This window comes from Eptatretus burgeri, chromosome 15 (assembly GCF_056783735.1).
Source record: "Eptatretus burgeri isolate ZD-2024b chromosome 15, Ebu_testis_v1, whole genome shotgun sequence".
NCBI classification, from domain to species: domain Eukaryota; kingdom Metazoa; phylum Chordata; class Myxini; order Myxiniformes; family Myxinidae; genus Eptatretus; species Eptatretus burgeri.
The window spans coordinates 12,532,635-12,557,853 of NC_140975.1; the positions used below are offsets into that span (position 1 = coordinate 12,532,635).

The 25,219-nt window shown below is 43.7% G+C and overlaps 1 protein-coding gene and 1 long non-coding RNA gene across 2 annotated transcripts in view; one reads left to right on the forward strand and one right to left on the reverse strand.

Annotated features, from left to right (window-relative positions):
• CNDP2 (carnosine dipeptidase 2) overlaps nucleotides 1–24,365 on the forward strand; it is a 33,127-nt gene extending 8,762 nt beyond the window's left edge. Inside the window, exons 3-12 of the mRNA XM_085857304.1 lie at nucleotides 193–336; nucleotides 430–592; nucleotides 15,378–15,466; nucleotides 22,211–22,411; nucleotides 22,521–22,605; nucleotides 22,724–22,884; nucleotides 22,986–23,150; nucleotides 23,260–23,401; nucleotides 23,665–23,812; nucleotides 24,061–24,365. Of these exons, the coding sequence (XP_085713430.1) occupies nucleotides 193–336; nucleotides 430–592; nucleotides 15,378–15,466; nucleotides 22,211–22,411; nucleotides 22,521–22,605; nucleotides 22,724–22,884; nucleotides 22,986–23,150; nucleotides 23,260–23,401; nucleotides 23,665–23,812; nucleotides 24,061–24,127 (1,365 nt within the window). The 3' untranslated portion in view covers nucleotides 24,128–24,365. The remainder of the gene's footprint in view (nucleotides 1–192; nucleotides 337–429; nucleotides 593–15,377; nucleotides 15,467–22,210; nucleotides 22,412–22,520; nucleotides 22,606–22,723; nucleotides 22,885–22,985; nucleotides 23,151–23,259; nucleotides 23,402–23,664; nucleotides 23,813–24,060) is intronic.
• LOC147011538 (uncharacterized) lies at nucleotides 4,248–11,156 on the reverse strand. Its single transcript, XR_015051743.1, has 2 exons — nucleotides 8,899–11,156; nucleotides 4,248–5,586 (listed from the first exon to the last, which is right to left on the reverse strand). It is a non-coding gene; the product is annotated as an uncharacterized LOC147011538 (long non-coding RNA).
• Nucleotides 24,366–25,219: the final 854 nt, after the last annotated feature.

Below are 25,219 nucleotides of genomic sequence, written 5' to 3' on the forward strand. Positions count from 1 at the left end.
CCATATCTAATAGAAATAGAGGGATTAATGATTTGATTGGTAAAACCTCAGTATTCTAACTGTCATGGTAGGAATTATCAATGGAATGGAGTGAGTGTCATTGCTGCTGTGAAAAACTTTGGTGGTGTGTTGTGGTTTGCTGTGTTGTTTCACGGCATTCTTAACCTGCTTTTGACCAACGTGCCATTCCAGCGTCTGGCTGAGTGGGTTGCCATCAAGAGCGTGTCTGGGGAACCGGAGAAACGGAGTGAAGTGGTGCGGATGGTGAAGTTTGTCGGAGCTGAGATCGAGCGTCTCGGAGGAATAGTGGAGTATGTGGACATTGGCATGCAGAAGGTTCGTAAACTACTTTCTTGTCTTTCAGTTTGTTTGGTCAGTAGCACTCTGACTGTACCTTTATCCCACCTTCCGTCTTCCCTGACCGACCAGCTTCCAGATGACTCTGAGATCCCTCTGCCACCGGTGCTCCTGGGTGCGTTGGGTAACGACCCCAAAAAGAAAACCCTTTGCATTTATGGTCATCTTGATGTCCAGCCAGCTGAAAAGGAAGATGGCTGGGACACGGAGCCATTCACATTGGTTGAGAAAGATGGTGAGTCAACCACATGTTGTTCAGACTGAAGGTAAAGATGTAAAAGACAAAACCAGAAGCCATTGTTGGCATCAGATAGTATTGTTGCGGACTCGGGGTTCGAGGCTCATGCTGAGGTGAAGCACTCAGGTTCCTCCCGAACAACCGGTCCTGAGGCCACTGGGCACAGATAACTCCTTGCACCGGCAGGTTGCTCGGCAACCATGAACGCCAATTGGCATGACCAATCCAGGCAGGGTTACACTACTTCATGTGATACCTTACCTCTGGACAGCCGTCAATTAGGGTCATGTGCCCTCGATGCGTTCTTGCATGAAACTTACCGTATCGGGTGCTGTCGAGCGGAGCTACCAAAAATGTGCCGGCTAATAAACAGATTGTTAGGGTAGAACTTTCCGGCGAAACTAACAGGCGGACAATGCTGGACCAATTACGGAAAAGACGAAACGAGCTGGGTACATTTATACCAAGCAATTTATTACAGCAAGGCGAGAAAAATTATGTGGCACAGTAATGCGTTTATTCATAAAATGTACAGCGGGGGAATTCAAGGAATTGGTGGGTGCGACAAAAGCAAATCCAATTATTCATGAAAAAGATGCATTGCAGAGTTACTCTGATATAAACTTCTACAATCTTACTTATGTTACACGTGCTACAGATGGAATCATGCGCGTGTGCGCGTGTGCGCGTGCGCTCACACACACACACACACACACACACACACACACACACACACACACACACACACACACACACACACACACATACGCACACACACACACACACACACACACCTGGGGAAATTGGAGTTAACCCAGAGAGAAGAGAAGCAGTTGAGGTGTAGGTGACCTCGTTGTACCTGGCGCAGTCGACGGACCAACACAACCCTATCGCTTAGGAAGGGGGAAGGAGGGAAGAAAACTGGGTTGTCTATGGTGTGTGAGTGGAGGTGCAAAATGTGGTGCAGCGTGATGCAAGAGGAAGGTATGAAAGGTGCAAATCGGTAATGCTCTTTTAGTGGACGAGGCACAGATGGAGAAAAAATGTGCGAGAGAAAAGCTTAACGGGTCACGTGTGAGAAATCTGTAAGTGGTAATGAATATTGGCTGCGAACGCAGCCAAAGCCGAGTGCCGATGACACGGCAATGACCCCGGCACATCTCGGTAACTGCTTGTGCTGCCCCCTCAGCTCGGATGACGCTCGGCTCGGTAAAGGCTTCAAAGAGATTCTGCTTGGAGGTTGAATGAAAGAGAGAGATTGAGCCTGATTTGCTCTCTTTTATAGAGCCTGGAGTAGAGGATGGGCCAGAAAGTGAATCAAAAGACCCTGGAGGTGTTTCAGAGCTCCCCATTGGCGCATAGCCCTCATCCCACGCCGTACATATGCCCCGCCAGGCTCCCAAGCAAAATGGCCTCAGTTGTGTTGGAGCAATTTGAGATGCCTCAAGACAGAAAAACGTATTCATATACAAGCCAGTTATTTAGTAAAACAAAAGACACTCCTATAGACAGGAGGAAGGCCCCAGCTTGCTTCATCGTTGCAAGCTGAAGACTTTTTTTTTCTCCATAGAATATTGAGTGTATATATATATAAAATATAATAATGACCGTTTTTACAGCCATTTTTCCCTTCTGTGCAGGGGTTTGGCTTTTTCTTGAGGCAATGTTTTTTTTTTTTTTATGGCCGGATGCCCTTCCTGACGCCAACCCTGGTCGCCTCTTACGACACACAGGGATATGGTACACCTATTCTAACCGGGGCATACACCGGGACCAGTACACTGGCACTCATTTCGCCGACCTCGGAAGGATGACAGGCTGAGTCAACCCCCTGGTGTTAATTCAGTAGCCAACGGTGCTTGAACTCAGGACCCTGGGATCCCAAGCCACCATCCTAACCACTAAGCCAACACCAGGCTTCGTATGTATGTATGTATGTATGTATGTATGTATGTATGTATATATATATATATAGTTTTACCAGGGTGTGTCGAGATAACAGATGGAACTTTGTGAACTTTAAAATTGCAACATAGAAGGATAATTGGTCTGTTTTGGATCATGCTTATAGCCCCGGGAAAGGGTGTAGGGGGGAGATATTGTGGGTTCAGATGGTCATCAGATCGATAAGATTTTGCAAGGTTGTTTACGACTTCAGAGGAATGTGTGTATTCTGCCCTCTCCTAGTTTTCTCAGCATATATTTATTAAATTATTTCTTAAAAGCACCAAATATATTACTATATAAATATACTAAACTATATTATTGAAAAGAGTGCAATGATGCTAAAAGCCAATTTAAATATTACCTATGTTATCTGTCTTCTGATTAATTGGACAAGTGCATGATTTTTATTAAGTTGTACCTCTTGTACGTTTACATAAGTAAGTTGAGGTATTTCTAGCACTGACTTGACCATCTTTCATCAGCACAGAAGTGCCAAGTTAACTGGAAAAATAAATAAATAATGGCAGTTGCTCTGGAACTGCTTGTGAATGAAACTGTGGATTGTTTAGCAGATAATGATTGCAAATGTTAAAATGGTAACTGTGAAAAATCGAATCCCGTTGGATTCGGTACTTGAAAGAAGTAGCTAACTTTCATATATTTGTATAGATAATGGAATCTTTTTTTTGGAGAAAATAATTATTGATTACAAATTGGAACCCTGATAAGACTGTTTGCTTTTACATGGAAATAGCAAATGAGATGAATGTTTTGAAGATATGTACAAGTGAGATTTCTGTATATTTTAGCATGTTTTGGAAAGGAAAAAATAACAAGGAAAGGGATAAAATATTGATATGACAAACAATGTGCAATATATATATATATATATATATATATATATATATATATATATATATATATATATATACAGTTTTACCAGGGTGTGTCTGGATAACAGATGGAGCTTTGTGAACGTTAAAATTGCAACATAGAAGGATAATTGGTCTGTTTTGGAGCTTGCTTATAGCCCTGGGAAACGGTATAGGGGGGAGATATTGTGGGTTCAGATGGTCATCAGATCGATAAGATTTTGCAAGGTTGTTTACGACTTCAGAGGAATGTGTGTATTCTGCCCTCTCCTAGTTTTCTCAGCATATATTTATTAAATTATTTCTTAAAAGCACTAAACTAAGTTCATTTTGCATTTTTACATTCAATTAATAATAATTCCGTTGCCTCCGAGCCTGGCCACGCGACACAGTTCCGCAACTAACATTGGCCGAGGGTCCTCGGGAGGTTCTCTCTGGCCGTGAACGTGCACTGAATTCCGTTCAAGCGTTATTTAGCAGAACACAGGAGCTACCCGGACGTCATTGAACGAACCCCAGTGCATGTTAGCGCTTTAAGTTACACACCAAAACACCCCAGCTCGCAATGTCGTTCGTTCCACCGGCATCCTCAGAGACTGTGGTGAGCGTCCAGGGAGCGAACTGTGATTGGGGTGGTTTGTATTGGTTGTTGTGAGATGGAGGAAGCGCTGTGGCATTTGTGGTGAAGGCGTTGAAGAGTCAGGAGGGTTGGGGCGATTGTAGTAAGGAGACTGAAGTGGATGAGGTGATTGTGGTGAGAAGACTCAGCTTAGGTTGTTGTGTGTGTGATGAAGACCCTCACCAATCCTGGCCAAGAATTGAGGGGAGTCAACTGAGGATTCTCGAATATACGGTTTATTGAAGTTGCACAGCACACTTGCAAGCAGAGGTGGCACAGGGACCAACCACAGCACTCAGAACCTGTACCACACTAAAGGTTACACTCCAAAAGTTTCAAATATAAAACGTATTCCAAGGTGGAGAAAAGCAAGCAAAGAAAGAAACAAAGACGCAAGTGGGCTTTTTCCCCCCTCCCTGCGGCCCTCAGGGAAAATTAGCAGTAAACAGCTCCTTTCTCACACTTCAAACAGCGAGAGAGTGCTGGCACATATTCATAAACAGGAGCAAATCCTTTGTAGTTCTCCAAGACTTGTTGACAATCCACTGGAATTCATAACAGCCTGCAAAAGCTGCTCTCTGGCAAGGCCAGGCTGGCTTGTAAACCAAATTGTAAAATGAAGACAAACGCTTTGGAGAGACACAATTTGAAGCAGCCAGGACAAAGGTTTAAATCCAGACTCCCGATTAATGCAATCGATGAATGTTTAAATAAGTCAAATGTATAAATATGGGCCAATGGGGCCATCACCTGATATGCCATAACAGTATTCCCTCCTTGGCCACATTTGGCCATATTTAGACATCAAACGACATAATTTAAATATTCTTGAGCAAGGGAAAAACATCACTAACAACCAATTCGATTTTATAGCCAAAAATTAAATTTATAAAACCCATAAATGATTATATCACCATACCCTGTTCCTGGAGGAGATAGATATGCATTACACCAGTCCAATTAACAATGGCAGTGAACGCTCAGAAAATACAGTCGAGGCACACCCCGTTGACCTGAGGGGAAGGTAGATTTTTGGCAGGCAAGAACCTGGGCTCGTTGCTGGGTTGAAGGTTATGAAAAGGATCAGAGAGGTGACCCAGAGTCCCAGCTGAGCTCGGCCCCTTGTAGCAGCAGTTCAAAAGAGCTATGCATGTTGGATGCAGTCATGGTGGCTGCACAAGCCCCCAGCCGCACCACTGAACACATGTTGCAGGGGACTCGCCGAGTGGCCATCAGGGCCTTCGTTGTGCATTGAGGCAGCCACAGCAAGTGCATGATGTATTTGCAGAGCAGCACTCCACGTTTCCACGCTTGCCTGGCCAGTCTGGCTTCACAAAACGGCAATGTCAGTTCTTTCCCAAGCTTCTCCTCAGTGGGGGTTTTTTTCTCACATGTTCATCTTATCTCCTCAGGAAGGGGGTAGTTTAATGATCACGTGTTGAATGCCCAATCACCCAAATCTGGGTTCTCTCCATCGTCCAATCTTTTGGTTGAAGTTCTTTCAAAGCTCCACTAGACGAAATCGTACAGTGCATCAAAGACTGCTTTCAACACTCCGAAACAAATAAAGCATCAATTAAACACCAATCAACAAACTTTGTGGGTTTATATATTTCCACAAGACTGACAAAGGTTCTTACAAAATACATTCAACTTGCATTGTTTGTCATATCAATATTTTATCCCTTTCCATGTGATTTTTTTCTTTCCAAAACATGCTAAAATATACAGAAATCTCACTTGTACATATCTTCAAAACATTCATCTCATTTGCTATTTCCATGTAAAAGCAAACAGTCTTATCAGGGTTCCAATTTGTAATCAATAATTATTTTCTCCAAAAAAAAGATTCCATTATCTATACAAATATATGAAAGTTAGCTACTTCTTTCAAGTACCGAATCCAACGGGATTCGATTTTTCACAGTTACCATTTTAACATTTGCAATCATTATCTGCTAAACAATCCACAGTTTCATTCACAAGCAGTTCCAGAGCAACTGCCATTATTTATTTATTTTTCCAGTTAACTTGGCACTTCTGTGATGATGAAAGATGGTCAAGTCAGTGCTAGAAATACCTCAACTTACTTATGTAAACGTACAAGAGGTACAACTTAATAAAAATCATGCACTTGTCCAATTAATCAGAAGACAGATAACATAGGTAATATTTAAATTGGCTTTTAGCATCATTGCACTCTTTTCAATAATATAATTCTTTTATTTTGACCGATTTAACATTTATTTCATCGTTATGTTTTCTGTATTCCGCATAATTCTCGTTTATTATCTTGCCAAAACGAAGTTTTTGCAAGATATGTAAGCCAGCTTGTATGTTTTTTTATTTTTATTTTTTTTGTTTGACTGTAATCATGTATAAGAAATTCTGCAGAGCACAGTTATCATTGGAAATTTTTGTAACTTCGCATATCAGAGGGCTATAGAGGTCCCTTTCAGCGCATAAAATTTTGAAGGTCAAGGTCACTTTGTCGCAAATCAGGGGAGTCGACGAAACCCTTATTTTTTTGAGTAATTTTGATCGGATCGTCTTCAAACTTCATGGGAATATAGTTCATAGTCTGGCGCTCAGCTGATTAATTTTTGGTGGCGATTGGCCTTGACCTTCATGGTTAGCGCCGAAGGTCAAACATATTTGACCCCAAGGTCAAATTTTCAAGTTTTAGGAACCATATCGTGTAGTACCTCAAATTGAACACCTCGATGAGTGCTTTCTAGATATGTCAAGCTTGAGACATTATGACGTCATTTGGTGACGTTATGAGGCAAACGCATATTTTTCATGGTTACTCTGTAGAACGATTCTCATCGGAATCTCTCGTAGGCAGATATTCCTCAAGGACTCGCTCCTGGTGGATAGCAGCTCTGTTCACCTCAGTGTGACCTTAAAGAAGTCACACGTGGTCACCTTTTGGCAAGATACGGGTCACCCTGCGGGTGACATTGGTTTATTCTTTTGTTTGTCTTTCCACAAATTGTAGAGTCATTATATTTAAATTACAGTCAGGTCAGTATCATCTCCTAATCAGTGAGAGCAATACAGTTACAATACATGGTACAATTCCTAATTCCATTTAATTGATTTCGTGATTGCTGTTGGTCTCGCCATTCTTTATCATTCTGCATTATGGTTATGTAAATAGCATGTTTTTTTTTTGTTTTTTTTTATAACTTGATTTCTAATATGTAGTGTTGCCCAATCTGTCGATCAATTTAATAACAGAGACCCTTTTTCAATATTATGTAAGTACCTTAACTTAATATATTATTATCTTGATTCAATTCTCAGTAACTTTTTCCTATCCTCAATTAACAGATTATCAAACTCCTTAGGTAAAGGATTCTCAATTTGTAATCTCAAAACAAAAGTTTATATCAATTATGACCAAAAGAAACATCATGGTTCGTTCCCAATGAGTTCTTTTCCCCCAATTTTCCTATTTTTATGAGCTTAGTCTGAAAGTAACTAACACGGTTTCCATACACTATCTCCATTTTTTATATATTTGACAACCAATCCGGTAAAAGGTGTGTGAAAATCACTTTTCTGATTAATATCACATATAAACATTATCATGAGTATCACTTGTTGGTCCCATTGATCCTAAGATTATCCCCATCACCACCATTACAGGTCAAAACACACTGGTGTACCGTATCTAGGTGTTCGCAAAACATTGTGCAGATCACACCTGTGTGTTCGGTTATCATAATTCACAAAATATATTCCCAAATAATTCAAATATAAGTTATTCACAGGAGTACTAATTAAACATGAGTAATTCACAGCAATATCATTGTCGTCACAGAGTGATTCCATCCATCCATCAAACCCTTTGTGCTGTCCAAGCATTTAAATCCCCCTTAACATCCAATCTACATTATTCCAATCCTCTACCATTCTGAGAATAAATAGAATTTTCCGATTAAATCTAATGAATTTACCCTGACAGGTAGAGGCCCATATAAACACAACAGACATGTTTTTTTTGTCCGTTTCCCGCACAGAAAGCTATGCAATGAATCTCAACGTATGAGGAGGCAATTAGGCCCATCAATCCTGTGTAATCATGGCGTGTGGTGTAAGTCCTCTATGCTTCATTAGTTCGCGCTCTCTGGCAGTTTGTTTCACCTCCACCGCCGCTTCTTCCTTCCAGATCGATGTCATTGCAAAGCAACCATTCCTCTACATCCCATAATCCTCCGCGCCTCGGTCTCGCGTCGCTCACCATCCAAACTGTTGTCCAATGTCGGTAAAATTGTACAGTATACAAAGAGCACGAATCTTCGCAGATACGGTGGCCGTGAAGATATAAAAAACACGTTTTAAAATACCAAGTTCATGCGCATTTCAACACAATAGCTCACAAGCCATTAAACCTTGCTGGGTTGAGCAACCAGAAGATTACCTTCACAATGCCTGCAATAGCTCGCCCCCCCTCAAATGGACTTCACTTTCATCTCATCCCCTAGCTGAGCTGAGATTCAAACACATTGTGGAGAGGGTTGGCCAATCACATTATACCATTACCGTCACCACTGATGCATATGCTCACCTGCACCCACCACTCGCTCACCTTTTCTTTCGCACACCTCTCTCTAATTAACTATAAACCATGGAGGTTCAAAATGTACTAACATGAACACAAAACCTCCCAACAGCAATTAACACCAGGAGCTTCACAATCAATAACCCCTCCCATTCGCCAACCAGCATGGCTACCGAAGCAAAACCACTCCACATTCAACCGTGTGATTTTAAAACACCTTCCATAAAACTCCCTACTGTGCATCCCTCCTTCAGTCAGGTATAGATCTTTCTACTCCGGCACACGAAGCACCCACCAACCACAGGCCGGCAAGTTTTTGCCGGCATTCACCTCGCATCAATATCAGAATAGCATTTGTATAGACAACGAGAAGCTGGATGTTAGGCCACGCCGGAAGTGACGTTTTTGTTTTTTTTTCCCGGTCACAAAGCCCAATCAACAACAACAACAACTGCAAATAACATTTATTACCGCCTAAAGGATTGTCGTTCTCTGTCTGAGAATGCGTGCACTCATTTCCGAACGATAAAAATCGAGCAATCCTTGGTTTCAACATTTTCAACATATTTCCTATAATCAATCGCGTATCCTGAATGTAATTCGATTCGGCCGCATGATGACGTCATCACGCACTCACACGGGCATCGTGTTTCAATACGAACACAAACATTTTTACATGTTAAAACGTTCGTTTTTAATCAGAATTTTTTACACAACCCTATAAAGGGCGTCCCCAAACCTTGTAAAATGTGCTAATTCATCTCGTAAACCCCCACGACAAGCTGTCCTTCGACGGGACAACTCCGTGCCCTCGTCGCACCCGTTAAATCCAACGGCACGTCATGTGACTCGCAAAAACCCCATAAATCTCAGTTTTTTTTCCCTCCAGATTTACGAAAATCAAGTATTGAACATGCCTAATGACCCAAAAAAATGAAACAATTTAAACTGACGTTAAAACGAACCCGTAGCATCGATCAGCCTAATGAAACGTGCAAGGTGGAAACAGAACTGAATTTGAATATAAAAATCAAAATGATGCTCCGAGGAGACCATCCATTTATCACAAATGCAACGTACAGTGTTCAAAGCCAAAACAGCATACAGAGTTTATCGAACAATGAGAAAATCCGAGACTTGGTCCATTTGACTCCCACAGCTTAACCACAGCACGAGTACTGTAGGGAATTCTCACACATAATCTCCAAACTGTCCACCGAAGTGGTTTTAATTATTCAATTCCCTATCGAGTTCACACACAGACACACAGACACAGACACAGACACACACAGATACATCGGTAAAAACACTCTCAATGACATTCGCCCATCACTATGAATTAGCAGCACGTGCAGAATCGGTCATCATCGTCCTTCCTCGGGATTTGGTGTGCGCAATTCACCTCCTCCAAAGTCTTCACATTTAAGATGACGACCAATCATTATCTCCATACAAACATACAAGTTGTTCCACACATACAAGTTCCAGGTTGGAACACTCAACTTACATCTAACACAAAACTCAACCTTCCCACTCACATTGTATTCGCCTCCTCGCTCGTTTACCTTGTGTACGTCCTGTCTCAGCTTGTGACTCCATTAGCCAAGCTGCTCACGCCCTCCAGGGTGTTTCATTCTGTCACGAGCATCCTACTTTGCCCTCCGTCAACACAGAGCTGACGGTGTGTAATATCTTTGGATCAAAGGACCCAGTCAGCGAGAAGGGATCCTGTCTTCCCACTGTCCATGCTATCCAGCCCTGTACTCCCTTACAACATGTTCCTTTGGGTAACTCTATGTTCTTTGGAGAGTTATTCCCCATTACATGTTCTTAACTTGTCACTAGCATTATAGCCTTGAAACGTGTCTCCTTTAATCGGACCGAAATCCCCTTGTCTTACCTACCGCCTGATAGCTCTCTTTTCTCCTTTTAGTGTGCAGGATCAGAGACCCGCTCTTCTCGATTACCTTAAACATTTTCTTCCTCTGAGGGGCTCTGGACCCTCCCAAAAATTACCCCAGGACTCCAACCTGCGGTCACAGGACTCGAACCTGCATCCCCCTGTTTCACTCGGACGTTCCTTGCCCTCTGACCCAAACCCAGTCACCTGAATCCGGCCTGACAGCCCCTATGCTCCTCCAACAAACCGCATTCGACTTTCCTCATTTACCGTTACCAGTTCGGAACCCGTGCAGACCCCGAGGCTGCGCTCAACGGAGATCCCTCCGGATCGCGGCGTCAGCTGCGCTCGACGGAGATCCCTCTGGATCGCGGCGTTCAGGACCTGACAGCGTCCCATCTGGGGTGCCAGATGTGATGAAGACCCTCACCAATCCTGGCCAAGAATTGAGGGGAGTCAACTGAGGATTCTCGAATATACGGTTTATTGAAGTTGCACAGCACACTTGCAAGCGGAGGTGGCACAGGGACCAACCACAGCAGTCAGAACCTGTACCACACTAAAGGTTACACTCCAAAAGTTTCATATATAAAACGTATTCCTAGGCGGAGAAAAGCAAGCAAAGAAAGAAACAAAGACGCAAGTGGGCTTCCCCCCCCTCCCTGCGGCCCTCGGGGAGAATTCGCAGTAAACAGCTCCTTTCTCACGCTTCAAACAGCGAGAGAGTGCTGGCACATATTCATAAACAGGAGCAAATCCTTTGTAGTTCTCCAAGACTTGTTGACGCTCCACTGGAATTCATAACAGCCTGCAAAAGCTGCTCTCTGGCAAGGCCAGGCTGGCTTGTAAACCAAATTGTGAAATGAAGACGAACGCTTTGGAGAGACACAATTTGAAGCAGCCAGGACAAAGGTTTGAATCCAGACACCCGATTAATGCAATTGATGAATGTTTAAATAAGTCAAATGTACAAATATGGGCCAATGGGGCCATCACCTAATATGTCATAACAGTGTGGATTTTTAGAAGGTGTTTGTGGTGATCATGTTGTTGGCGCAGTGGTTAGGGCAGCGGCTTGGGATCCAAGAGGTCCTGAGTTCAAGCCCCGTTGGGCCACTGAATTAATACACCAGGGGGTTGACTCAGCCTGTCATCCTTCCGAGGTCGGCGAAATGAGTACCAGTATACTGGGCCGGTGTATACCCCGGTTAAAATAGGTGTGCCATATCCCTGTGTCGTAAGAGGCGACCAGGGTTGCGTCAGGAAGGGCATCCGGCATAAAACATGTGCCAAATCACTATGCGGATCATACGGATGATCCGCTGTGGCGACCCCGAATGGGAGCAGCCGAAAGAAGAAGAAGAAGTTTGTGGTCATCATGGTGAGCGTGGTGATGGTCTGAGGTGAGGTGTCGGTTGGTTTATGGCATGCCCTTTGAACAGGAAATGGCACTCATATGCAAATGAGCTGGATTGCTGCGACTTCTTGATGCTCCGCAGATAGCGTTACTGGCCTGATGTGCATGCTTGCGTGTTTTTGTGTGAAATAAATGAAAGACGAATAATAATGAGATAACTGTCTGAGGATTACGATATGTTGGATGCCATTTCCTCGGAGGAGTGCCGGTTTTGCAGAACCGCAACAGTATATTCGCTTGCAATAGCAAGTGAGTGACTTGTTTATAATCCAAAACAAACAAACATCCACCAAACCAAAAATCCAAAACAAACAAACATTGCCACATTGAGTATAAGTGGGTGGGTACATCCATCGCGAAGAGGCGTCCTGATAGTTGTTTGGTGGCTTGTTGGTGAGGGCACTCTCCTAGCTTCACAGAGGTTGAGTTCAAATCCAGCTGAAGTCAACTGTATTAAGGATTTGGATTGCAAGCTTGGGGGAATGGTGTTGGTTTCAGAACTGAAATGCCACAACTGGATTATTGGAAAAACCCAGCTGGCTTACTAACGACATCCAGGGTTGGGATATTCTGTCTGCTATCACCTGTACTCGTCTATCTGTGCCACTGGCACACTCATTGTGGTTATTAAAATTGTTCCGTTACAAGGAACTTCAATGTATGAGGAGGTAGGTCATGAGGCCCATCACAGCCTGCGCTGGTATTGCCAACCTATGGTTGTTTGTCCATACTCTATCCTTTTTAAATGCTGAGCATCAAGCAAGGAAGCAGCGCATACCATTTATGAAGTCGTTGGTATGACTGCCAGATTTAAACCGCTGATCTTCCCAGACTCAGAGCAGATGCTCTCACCATTGCACCACCGAATCAAATTGATCTATTTCTTTCCCTTGTTTCAGGAAGTCATTCTGAATTACAATTGGTTCGACCTTTCTCCTGTACTTACAACTTTTCTTTTCTTTTCTTGAATGCATGATTGAGGCTTGTGAAAGAACTAGTGCAGAATGTAAGGGAACAGAATTGAAAAGGGGAAACGTCAACACATTGAGTATAAGTGAGAGTGAGATGTTGGAGGACATATGCAAGTGAACAAGCTGCACATAAGCTGAATTGAACACATCAAGAAGAGGAGGGGGAAAGTGGGGATGAAACAGAGAATGAATAAAACTGACAAACAAAAATAGGTGAGAGAGAGATAGAGAGAGAGAGAGAAGAGAGAAGAGAGAAGAGAGAAGAGAGAAGAGATCACAATCCATAACCTGGAAAAAGGGAATGCTTTGGAATGGGGTCATTTGTGGGCAGAAGAGATCATGAGTATGGATGGAGGGTGACCTGAGGTTATGGTGAACAGCTGTCTCTAAGCCCTGGAGGGAATAAAGGGACTGAACAGACTGGGGAGGTTAGTTCCACAGGTAAGAGAGAAAAGAGGAATAAATGAGTGGAGGTGAGCAGTGAACTTGGATTTTGATAGCTTAACAACAATAAGAGGGTTACTGGCAGATCATGTGCACCATGCAGAAACTTGGGAGGGATTGAGCCAAGAGAGGGCAGAGGGCGCAAAACCAAATCGGAGGCAGTAGAATACAGAGAGGCCACCAACCTGTCTGTGATGTAAAACTAATAGGCTTAGACACTCAGCTTCGTCACAGGAGGTCCCAACAATTTTGAGGGCCTTGCTTTCCATGGCATGAATAATGGCAAGGTGTGAAGCAGGGGTGCCAGCCCAAAGGGGAGAGCAGTACTCCATCAAACTGTGAATTGAGGCGTTGTAGGTTATCAAATGTTCAGATTGGATAAGTAAAGACCTTGCATGACAAAGGAAGCCAAGTTGGTGGCTGGATCTTGGGGCCATCTTGGTAATACTGTCTGCCCCAGAGAGATCATGGCAGATGGTGAGGCCCAAAAGATTTGAGTGACAACCTTTTCAAGTGGTTTGTTTGGGGAGCAGATGGGAGGGCTTGCCAGACAGTCCTTTCAGAGACACAGGGTGAGTGTGTGGGATTTGTCAGAGTTTAAAGACATAGTCCAAGTGTTGGACCACATCCTGATTCGATTAAGATCTGCAGCGAGTGAGGAGGCTGCTGCCTGTATCAGGATTTGATGTCAACTGCAATTATATGACCTTGCTTATAATTGGAAGCAAGCTAATAGTCCTGTAGTAAAGAGGATCTGTTTTGCACCATGTTTGTGTATTGCAGTGATGTTGGCTAACTTCCTGGCAGATGGAAACTGGCCCAGAGGGAATGATCAGGTGAACAGGGCAGAGAGAGACAGAGACAGACAGGTTTTTAGCACTGAATCTGTTATCTTAGTTAAAATCTTAATCTGGGCTTGTCACAGAATCGCTATTGAGGTTTGCCAGAAACGTCTCCACCAAATAGGAGGCAGTAGAATACAGAGAGGCCACCAACCTTTCTGCGATGTTGGAAAGACATTGTATTTGAATGACATGGTATTTGATCTCAAGTTGGAAAGACATGGTATCCAGGAGCAGTTGGGTCCATTGGGGGTAGGGTAGGTGAAGGGAGTGAGGGGTTGGGTCCACAAGATTTGGAAGCAAACACACAATTGTGGCATTTGGCCTTATGAGCAGTCAGCTGTGGTGCCATTTGAAGTAAGGGAAGAGATCATACGTACACCAGAGACAGACTTGACAAGGTGCCACCAGGTGTTTGAAGGAGACTGGTTTGAGAGTTCAGCCTTGAGGTGGGCTGGATATTGTTTTCTGGCTTTCCTTGCAGTGAACACACACTTGTTCCAGGCCTTGTGGGATTACCTGAGGTTGCTGGAAAAATTGTTTTTATTTGTATAGTTAATAAAAAATTTTTTTTCCCAATTTATGTTTACCTATTTATTTATGTATTGCTTTGTGTAGATATTTTATCTTTTTGTTTATTTAATTACTTGCTTTATCTCTCTCTCTTCAAGTCCTATTATCAGGTCCCAAGTACTATTTGTTCCTGTAATTATTGTAAAATGTTTGTATGTATTAAATATACGCCTGGTGTTGGCTTGTTAGGGTGGTGGGCTTGGGATCTTAGAGTCCTGAGTTCAAATCACGCTCAGCTGTTTAATTAATATCAGGTGGGGTTGACTCAGCCTGTCATCCTTCCGGGGTCGGCAAAATGTGTACCAGCTTGCTGGGATGATTGAGCCATTCGACTATTCTGCTTCAGAGTGGTGACCTGTCCAGGATTGTGCCCAATTGCCCAGGACACTGCTTCGGCAGCACCAATGCTCTTTACAGAGTATGGTCCCAATGAATGGATGGATGGATGGATGGATGTATTAAATCTTGTTACTATACATTACAAGAATAACATCAAAGACTCCAGGCAGGTTTTAAAGTGTTCTTGCTGGAGCCTTGGTTATCATTCCTTTGTTACGTTATCACTCTTTTTGTTAAACAGATTCCTGTTTACAGTTTCAATAATGCAATCCCATTCATTACTGGCAGGCAAGTTGTATGGCCGTGGCTCCACCGATGACAAGGGTCCAGTCCTTGCCTGGCTCAACTGCATTGAGGCCATGCAGGCCCTAAACAAGGTGGGTTCAGCATGCTGAGTTTACATCGCTGTAGTTGATTTGTGGGTAGTAACCATGGATTATCTTGGTGATTTAATACCTGTGAAGTGAAGGTGTATACCGTTTTCATGCTCTTTCCAAAATATTATCACTTGTCTGATGAGCTTGCAAATGCAAAGTTGTTCTTTCACAGGTTGTTCTTAACACCATTGCAAAAGGTGGTGGAGGTTGGCATCATGGTCTGAGCGCTGTGACCCCAGGTTCGAGTCGCTGATCCTGTGTTTACTTGTACTGCCTCGTAACGTCATTGCCCTTCACCATACATGCTCCTCCTAGAACCTCAGGCACTGAAAAACAAAGTTGCTTGTGAAAGTGAATTTGGACCCCAAAATGAACTTTCCTGAACTGGTCTCTTTGAAACCGCTCGTAAGACTATCAATATTAATTTCGCATTCAGGGCGATTCATAGATGTGTGTGCCATCCTTTGGATGGATGTTAAACTGGACATCCCATCTGCCAACATTAGTTGGTGGACGTTTACGATCCCACGGTGTCCTTCATGAGTAGGCGAGTTATCGCTGGCACACTGAACAAATAACAAATTCCTGCTCTAAACTACAAGGGGCACTGCATCGGTGGCACAACTGTGCCCCAAGCAAATGATGTTACCCACAGCCATGTGCCACTTGGAAATGAAAGAAGAAGAAGAAGAAGATCAATCTTCAAGTGTACTTTTATTTAAAAGAAAAAAGTACCACTGGACCTGTAGCTTATCTGGGCCCTGGCCTAATGCTGTAACCTAAATTTGGTAGCATTCTGATTGGTGAGTCTGGAGAAGAAGATTTTTGAAGGAATTTATGGATTTTCCCAGTAATTAATTTTATCCACCATTTTGGCACACTTTTGGTCATGTGATCGGCATGACCTCTGCAATATAACATCCCTACCCTGGCTTAATGTTGTATTCCAAATTTGGTAGCATTCTGACTGGTGAGTCTGGAGAAGAAGATTTTTGAAGGAATTTATGTATTTTCCCAGTAATTTATTTTGTCCGCCATTTTGGCACACTTTTGGTCATGTGATCGGCATGACCTCTGCAATATTAACATCCCTACCCTGGCCTAATGTAACCCAAATTTGGTAGCATTCTGACTGGTGAGTCTGGAGAAGAAGATTTTTGAAGGAATTTATGGATTTTCCCAGTAATTTATTTTATCCACCATTTTGGCACACTTTAGGTCATGTGACCTCCGCAATATAATATGTTCGTGCCCTCAATGTGTCATAACCTCCGCAATATAACATCCCTACCCTGGCCTAATGTTGTATCCCAAAGTTGGTAGCATTCCAACTGGTGGGTCTGGAGGAGAAGATTTTTGAAGGAATTTACTAAGTCTGCCATTTTGACGTACTTAAATTCACGTGACCGGAATGAGCTTTGCAATCTCCATTACTAGTCAGGAGTGGAAACTCACTGCCAAATTTCAGCCGGATTGGCCCAGCGGTTTGGCTAGAGAAGTTGAAATAGGAGATGGATAGATGGACAGACGGACAAACAGACAGACAGACAGATGGTGCACGATGACAATATATTATCTGGAATTCCAATTTTGAATAAGCTAAAAATTGGCCATGTGGAAGAACCAACTTTATGTGATCCATGTTCTGGTTATCATGAAGTTACAGATGATAAAAATGAGATTGACCATTCATGATGTTGCTGTGATATATCACAGTTCCATTATTAAGGAAGCTGTGAAGCTGCATCCACTTGCATTCCAAATTTTATGATATCGTTACGGCCCGGGGTTTGAGGTTCACCACGAGGCGAAGCACTCGGATTCCTCCCAAATGCCGAGTCCTGAGGCCACCAGCCGTGGCTAAATCCTTGGCTCAGCAGGTTGCTAATTAACCATGAGTGCTATTTGGTACCACCAATCCTGGCAGGGTGGTTACCTTACCGTTGGATGACTATATCAAGGGGTGCTCGTGCCCTCAATGCGTACTTGTCTTAATCTTAACTGATCAGGTGCAGTCGAGCACGGCTGCCAAGTACACACCGGCTAACAGAGCAAATCACGTGGGGTGGAACTTCCTGGCTAACACTACGTACAGACTATACTGGACCAATGGAGGAAAAGACGAGACAAACTGGGTACATTCACAATAATAGCAATTTATTTATAGAAAGGGCGTGGAGAGGTATGTGGCACAATAAACAGAGGATTTACTACAAAAGAAAATACGTACAGCAGTGGAAGGCAAGGATTTGTGTGGGACAACAACATAAAATACACGTACACACAAAAGAGAAGACACAGGGCAGAGTTTAACCGATCCTAACCTTCTACAATCTTAATTACACGAACATGACAGGTGCCATCAGAATCATTCCCTGAGGAAGGTTAGAGAGCAAGAAAGATGAGAGATGAACAAGGTGTTTGCGACCTCTTTTTACCTTGCACAGTTGACAGACCAACACAAGCTAGCCTCCAAAGCCAGTCACCAACTGGGCATCCTCCATCATGCAAAATCCTTCCTTTGGCACACCTGAGCTCTTAACCACATACAAAGCTTTCATCTGCAGCCTGATGGAGTACTGCTCTCCACTCTGGGCTGGTACTCTCGCCTCTCACCTTTCTCAGCTTCACAATGTGGAAACCAAAGCATTTAGGATCATTGGTATCTCCCGCGATGAGGCTGAGTCTTTGGGTCTCTTACTCTCTCACCGCAGGCAGTTCAGTGGTCTTTCTGTCTTCTACTCGCCCCCCCTGCTCTGTCTGAGATATGTCCCCCCCCCATATTTCCGCAGGGCTCTCAAGGTCCATCAGCAACCCCCTTCTGGGAAAACTACCAAAATCAAAAATCACTGCTCACCTTCACTCTTTCATTCCTTTTTTTTTCCTGCCTTTGGAATAAACTGCCACACTCTCTTCAATCCCAGTCTTCCCTCCAGGTCTTCAAAACAGCTGTTGACCACCATCTCTTATCTTTCCTCATCCAAAACTACAATCTTTTCTACCCCCACTAATCCGCCCCAAACCCACCTCCTTCAAATTCCCTGCTTTCCTTCTTGAAAGTCCCTGTCATGTCCATGTTGTTTGTTTACCTTGTGTACCCTGCCCCATCCCTCTCCCTTCCACAGATCTCCTCATGTCTCTGTTCCACACTGTTTTCCTTCTCTCTCCTGCCCCTCTTGTCTCCTGCTCACCTTGTTGTACGTTCTGTGTGTTGGCTCTCATACGAGCCTCGACAGTGCATACAAAAAAAAAAAAACATTTCCTGAGGAGGGGGAAACTGGTGGAGGAAAACTGAAAGCGCCTAATAGTGCAGGGTCAGAGGGAGGTGCAGTGAAATGCAGTGAGGAAAGTGTAAAGATGTGGATCAGGGGGTTTTGGAAACAAAGGAAAGAAAGTATGAGCAGATAGATGAACAGTGAGTGTAAAGAGGTCTTTGCGTGTAAATGCTAAGGTTATCTAAACTGCACCCAGTCTAGCTTCTGGCTCTTCTATTTGCTCATTCAGCACTCTGTTCCACTCCGTCCACTCCACCAACCAGGAATTCATCCAAAACGGAGTTGAGCTAGGAAACCAATAACATGCAGCCAGAGAGCGCTGAGAACGAACCGGAATGTGTGGAACGTACTTTACTTTAAAATTCCTTAGTGGTGATGGAGCTGAGAGGTGGATGAGGTGGGGCTATCAGCATTTCCCCGTGCCCTCATTGGTGCGTGGACAATTCCCACTGCGTTGGCCCTGCTCCTGCGAGGACCTGGTAGCAGAAATAGCCTCATTCGCTCTGCACTTTGCCACATGACAGAGCCCCAAGATTAACATGGGGCATGGTATTTAGTCGCGTTCCTCCGCCGTGAATGTGCACCTCCCCCCACCTAATCCCCACTGGTCCCAAAAGGCGGTGGTGATTATCGGTGGTGATTGTGGTTGAGCAATGGCAGCGGTGGTGTAGCGTAGCAGTTGTCGTGTTGTGGTCCGTGATGGAGGGTGGTTGGTTGTTCATTATCGACTTGATGGTAAATGTTGGAATGCTTGAGTTGGGGTTCGATGGTGTGATGATTTTTTTAAAAAAGTGTTGTGGAAGTATGAAAGTTGTAGCGTTGTAATCTGAGTCTGGTGAGGCTTAAAAAAACAATTGAGTTTCTGGTATCCCGACCTTCCCCAATAATTCCCGCTGACCCCAATTTTTTTTATTTTTTGCGAAGGTCGACTTCCGGGCGGCCTTTTTATGTCCGCTGTGCACGGCATCACTCTGTGCCATTGTTGGCCACTGTGGTCTCAACAGAGAAAATCAGTGGCTGTTTATTTCAGTTAAGGGGTCAGAAAGTTTTATTGACATTTTAAAAACATGACACGACCCACCTGGGACACATCGATGGTGTCTTGTTCAAAGTTGGAAAATGGACGCTGGATAGACATTCCCAAATTTGACAGAAGTCAGGGCTGCCGTGCAGACATTTGGTGTTCGTTTTTTTTTAACTTAAAGTGCCGATGTGGTCACCAAGACACACAAGATGTCAGACCCATGAGGTCTACATTTGATATACTTATGTCTGGCGAAAAACGACGACCAACAAAAAAAACCTAAAAGGTATGTTGTGTTGAAGAGGAAGAAGTAGAAAATTGTGAACATCGGTCTGAAATCGAAAAGGAAGTGTAAATGAGTATTTTAAAAAACAGAACTGAATTTCTTTAAAAAAAAACAAACTTTAAGCCAGTTTTGTTACAAAATTAGAAAAATCCCAATATCTTATCATTGTGTGCCTTTTAATAGACGGTATTGTACTTTGTTGGGGGAGGGTCGTGTTTATACCCTGTAAACGGTATACACATTTTATTTTATACCAGCAAATACCACCTGTCGCTTCACTGATAGGGATACAGGGAAGGAGGGGGTGGGAGGAGAGGAAGGGGGAGCAGGGGTAGTGGAGAGATGGGGGAGAAGCGAGGGGTATCTGGGGGGTGTATAACAATTGCTATGTTGCTGGATTATGCAGATTAAATTTAAAGTGCATTAGTTGGGGGTTGAAGTTTCTTATTTTGAGGAGTATATACCTCATGGATGCCCCCAAAGGGGTGTAATCTAGGATTTTTGTCAACGGGAAGGGGTCTAATGTCTCTGAATATACAAGATTTTCAGGGCAGTTGAATGGGAGATTGGTCTTCTTCAATTCCTTCATATTGTCGTGTCCGGGGGGTTAACCCGAACCCGGACGGATAACCGAACAGTTCTACCTTGGAGGCGAACAGCCGAGATTCTCAGGAGATTATGGCGTGCGCGGGACGGGAGTGCGGCGAGGGCGGAGGCACAGCACATGGGTTTTTACTCGAACCCATGACAAATAGACAGCACAAGCAACTTAAATAAATACGGGGGTTTAATGAAAATAAATCAAATATTTACAATGGTGATGATTCAAAGTGTAATAATAAAAACGGAACGTGAGGTACACTAAATCCCTATTTGAGGCGCCTCCACAAAGACTTTAATACAGACAAGGGGACAGAATAAATAAAATAAATATACTCCCTTTCTCTTGGCACTTAGCTCTGTGCCCAGAGATGAGTTTCTGAAGCTTGGGGTTCACCAAACCGCATCATCACTGCGTGGGAAAATGTGCCCAGTCGCCCTCTGGGCGGGAAACGTATAGGAGGCAATTCGGGCGGTGATACTCAACACCAGGGCTCAGAAACTGCCGTGAAGCTGTCGTCAATCGCAGTTGCCGATGCCGCTCCTCTGTAGAATGGTACCATCTTCTTCCCCGATGGCACAACACGAGGCTTTGAGGCACGGTCTCACACGACAAAGCCCAACAGTCAATGGCCAGCGTCTTGCTTCATCACACGAACAAATTCACCTCATCACGAACACCAGAATTGTGCATCCTTCTTCACCATGTCGAGGGAAAGCCAGCCGTAATGCCCTTCTCTTCAAACCGCTGATCCTGCCTCACTCACTTTTGTACCGCTCCTTCTTTGTGTCCTGCTCCGACTCTCTCTCTCTCTCTCTCTCTCTCTCTCTCTCTCTCTCTCTCTCTCTCTCTCTCTCTCTCTCTCTCGCCTGCTCAGAAATGCAGCTCAGTTGTTCTTCTTCGGATGCGATCCCTTTTTATCGCCATCTTGAAATGCAAAAACATAGGAAAAGGTCACAGGGGGCAATCGCATACTGGGAGAAATTATCCTTAAACCCTACCTAATTTAACACAGCACCCCCATCCCCCGTGTGGTGACACGTAACACTTAAAGTGACAGCTTCCCTACTTAAGTTGCATCAAAATGTTTCCCTTCAAGCTGCTCTATACAATCCTACTAAAGTCTGAAGGGGCTGAAGTCTGAGGTAACATGTCTGTTGAGTAATGTCACGTGATTCGAAGGAGGAATGGCACGCTATTGCTAATGAACCGCTTGCATGCAGGCATGCATGTAGGAGGGGCTCGTGTGTGCAGCAAAGTAAATTAAATGGATAAAGGATGGGAATGAAGACTTACTGAAAGCCCACGTAATGCATATTGTTCCATAAATCCATTGGACATAAGGGAAGGGCTATCTGAAACGAATGTTAATGAAATAGCTGTCTCGGGACTGCTATATGTTGTTTGCCATTGCCTCGGGGGAGTGCCGGTTTGGCAGAACTGCAACGATATGTTCTAATATTGAGTACGGTGACTTAGCAAAGGCATAACGAGATTGCCCCAGAGGTTGCATTCCACGGACATGTCTAGTTACAAGCCTATATTGTGTGTCGTTCAGGCCCTACCTGTGAACTTGAAGTTTGTGCTTGAGGGCATGGAGGAGTCTGGCTCAGAGGGTTTAGATGAGGTTGTTGTTTCCCACAAAGACACCTTCCTGAAAAACGTGGATTATGTTTGCATCTCCGACAACTACTGGCTTGGCAGTCGCAAACCTTGCCTAACTTACGGCCTTCGTGGATTATCGTACTTTTACATCGAGGTACTTCCGTTGTTTTCTTTTACTTCTTGTCCTCGTGTTCTTTATCTGCACGTTTTTTTTTTTAAACATTTTGAATCCTTATTCACCCAAAGTGCTTTTCTTGGGACAGGTGGAATGCGCCTCCAAGGATCTGCACTCGGGGGTTTATGGTGGTTCTGTCCATGAAGCGATGACCGACTTGATTGCACTTATGGGTGAGTGCGTACCTGCGATGACATGACATAGATTTGGATGATGCTGTGACAGCTTTTAAATTTCTTTGAAATACCTGTCTGTCCCTCTCACGGTGTCCTGACAATTCTGGAAATGCAGGCTCGCTCGTCGCCACGGATGGACAGATCCTTGTTCCCGGAATCAACGACCAGGTGGCCAAGATTGAGCCTGCGGAAGAGGCAATGTACAAGACTATTGACTTTGAGGTGGAGGATTTTCGACAAGAGATTGGTGCATCACGACTTATGCATAGTACCAAGGTGTGTGCTTGCACCTGCTATTGATTGTCTTTCCTCAAATTTGGGACAATCGATTTAATTCTGAGTGCTGTAATCTCACTGTCCACTAATTTTGTGAACAGGAACAAGTGCTGATGCATCGCTGGCGATACCCATCACTTTCTCTACACGGCATTGAAGGGGCTTTCTCAGGCTCAGGTGCAAAGACCGTAATTCCCAGGAAGGTGAACGGAAAGTTTTCAATCCGCTTGGTGCCGAACATGGACCCAGACGTGGTGGAGAAGCTGGTAGGAAACTTCGTGTGCCCTTATCTATCTCTTTATGATGCTGAAATGGTCGTTGCCTCTGTTATCACTTGTAGCTGCACAACTAACACATGTGGATCATGTGCTACAGGTCATCGATTATCTGCAGAAGGTGTTTGCCAAACGGGGAAGCCCTAACAAATTGAATGTCCGAATAGATCACGGAAGCCTACCGTGGTTGGCAGACTACAAAAACGTGAACTTCAAGGCTGGTTCCAATGCCATGAAAATGGGTTCGGGTCCTTGCCTTTTCATGATCAGTTTTTGAAAAAGATCACTTTCTATTTCCTCTTTGGCTTATTTATTTATTACAACTCTGTTATAAATGTCTGTAACGCTTTTCATCAACCATCGAAACCTTTCTTTGCTCCTTCAAACGTCATTGTACTGAAGCTTGCTCCACCATCCGCACATGATTAGCTAGCCATTTTGGGGACTACAAATGCTATATTTTTCTTCCCCTATCCCTCTTTCTCTATTCTCTGTGGCTTTCTAGTGTTTGGGTATGAGCCAGATATGACACGAGAAGGTGGCTCCATCCCAATCACTCTTACATTTGAGAAGGTGACTGGCAAGAGCGTGCTGTTGCTGCCTATCGGTGCGTGCGATGACGGTGCACACTCGCAGAATGAGAAGATCAACAGGTAGACTTTGAGGATGTCTATTTTGGCTTTTAGGCCAAATTAAACCAGTATTCTTTTCTTTGCGTGCAAAAACGTTTAGATCTTGATGTAAAATCGGTTCATTTCATTTCTGATAATTATTGGATCTTGGTGTTCGATTCGAGTTGCACATTCCTTAGCACCAAACGGTATTTTTGTTATCGTTGGCATTGTGATTATTCTGAAAGTTTGCTTTGAACATTGCAATGTCATTGTTTTCACGCTTTCAGGACCAACTTCATCGAAGGAACGAAGGTGTTGGCAGCGTACTTTCATGAGCTTTCTACGCTGTCCTAAATCTGCAACTGTGGTTTTCATGGGGAAAAAGAAAACATCCATCACAATTACAACCCCATAGGTTTCGTCTCTTCCCCTCCCCTCTCATCGGTTTTCTAGTTTTGCCTTTTAAATGGGTTGTTGGCTAAAATAATGGCAGTTGTAACCATCAAGTTTGTGGCATTTGCATGTGATTATTTTATTGTTATTTCTCCTTCATGGAAGCACAAGGGTTATATTAAAGCTCAGGTACATTCAATGTCTTGTGGTGTACAACATATATGATCAGCATGGACAGATACCACAAAGCAAAAAGTAAGGAATAAAAATTAAAAAAAAACATGATAGAAATTACTGTTACAGAGGTCCTTGCATAATCATTCCTTATTTAGTGGTTTTTGAGGCCAAAATAAACTCAAACGACAACCCCATTCCTCCAACCCACAAAAAACAGAGGTACAAACTGCGGCTACAACCTTCAGCTGAATTTAAACAACGCACCGACACAAGTTCCAAATGCATTACCGCCACTGTCATCACTTCCACCGCATACACTTCCACTATCTGCATACAACCAACCACTTCAACTTGAAAGACGCACACCGAACTTTAATGTTCTCCAATACAACGCAGACGGCCTCATTAGCAAGATTATGCAGCAAACAATTCACTCTCACAAACAACATTCATGCAGTCATACAAGAAACCAAACTAGAACAGCACTCGTTCGAATCGAGCGCATACCTCCGCCAGGCTGAACAGTTAATGTTTTTGGATCCCACTGATAAGCCTAATCTGGATCCGGACCAGAACCAACATCTAATCGGCTTGTTCTTGTCACCGAGCCAACTCATCCACCTCGTTTTGTCATAACTCGTCCACAAGTTCACCAACAAACAAAAAACATTGACCATCCCCAACTACACCCGATGTGGACACAAGAGGTGAAGGCCTCATCACAGATATCATGCAAGACACAAAATGACTTCTCCCAACGGAGAACACACTCAAACTTTGAAAATTATAATGGGTAACAAAGAACACACAAACATTTACGTGCCATTGGACACATCCCCCACGGTACCAACCAAACACTCATCACAACTAGAGTTC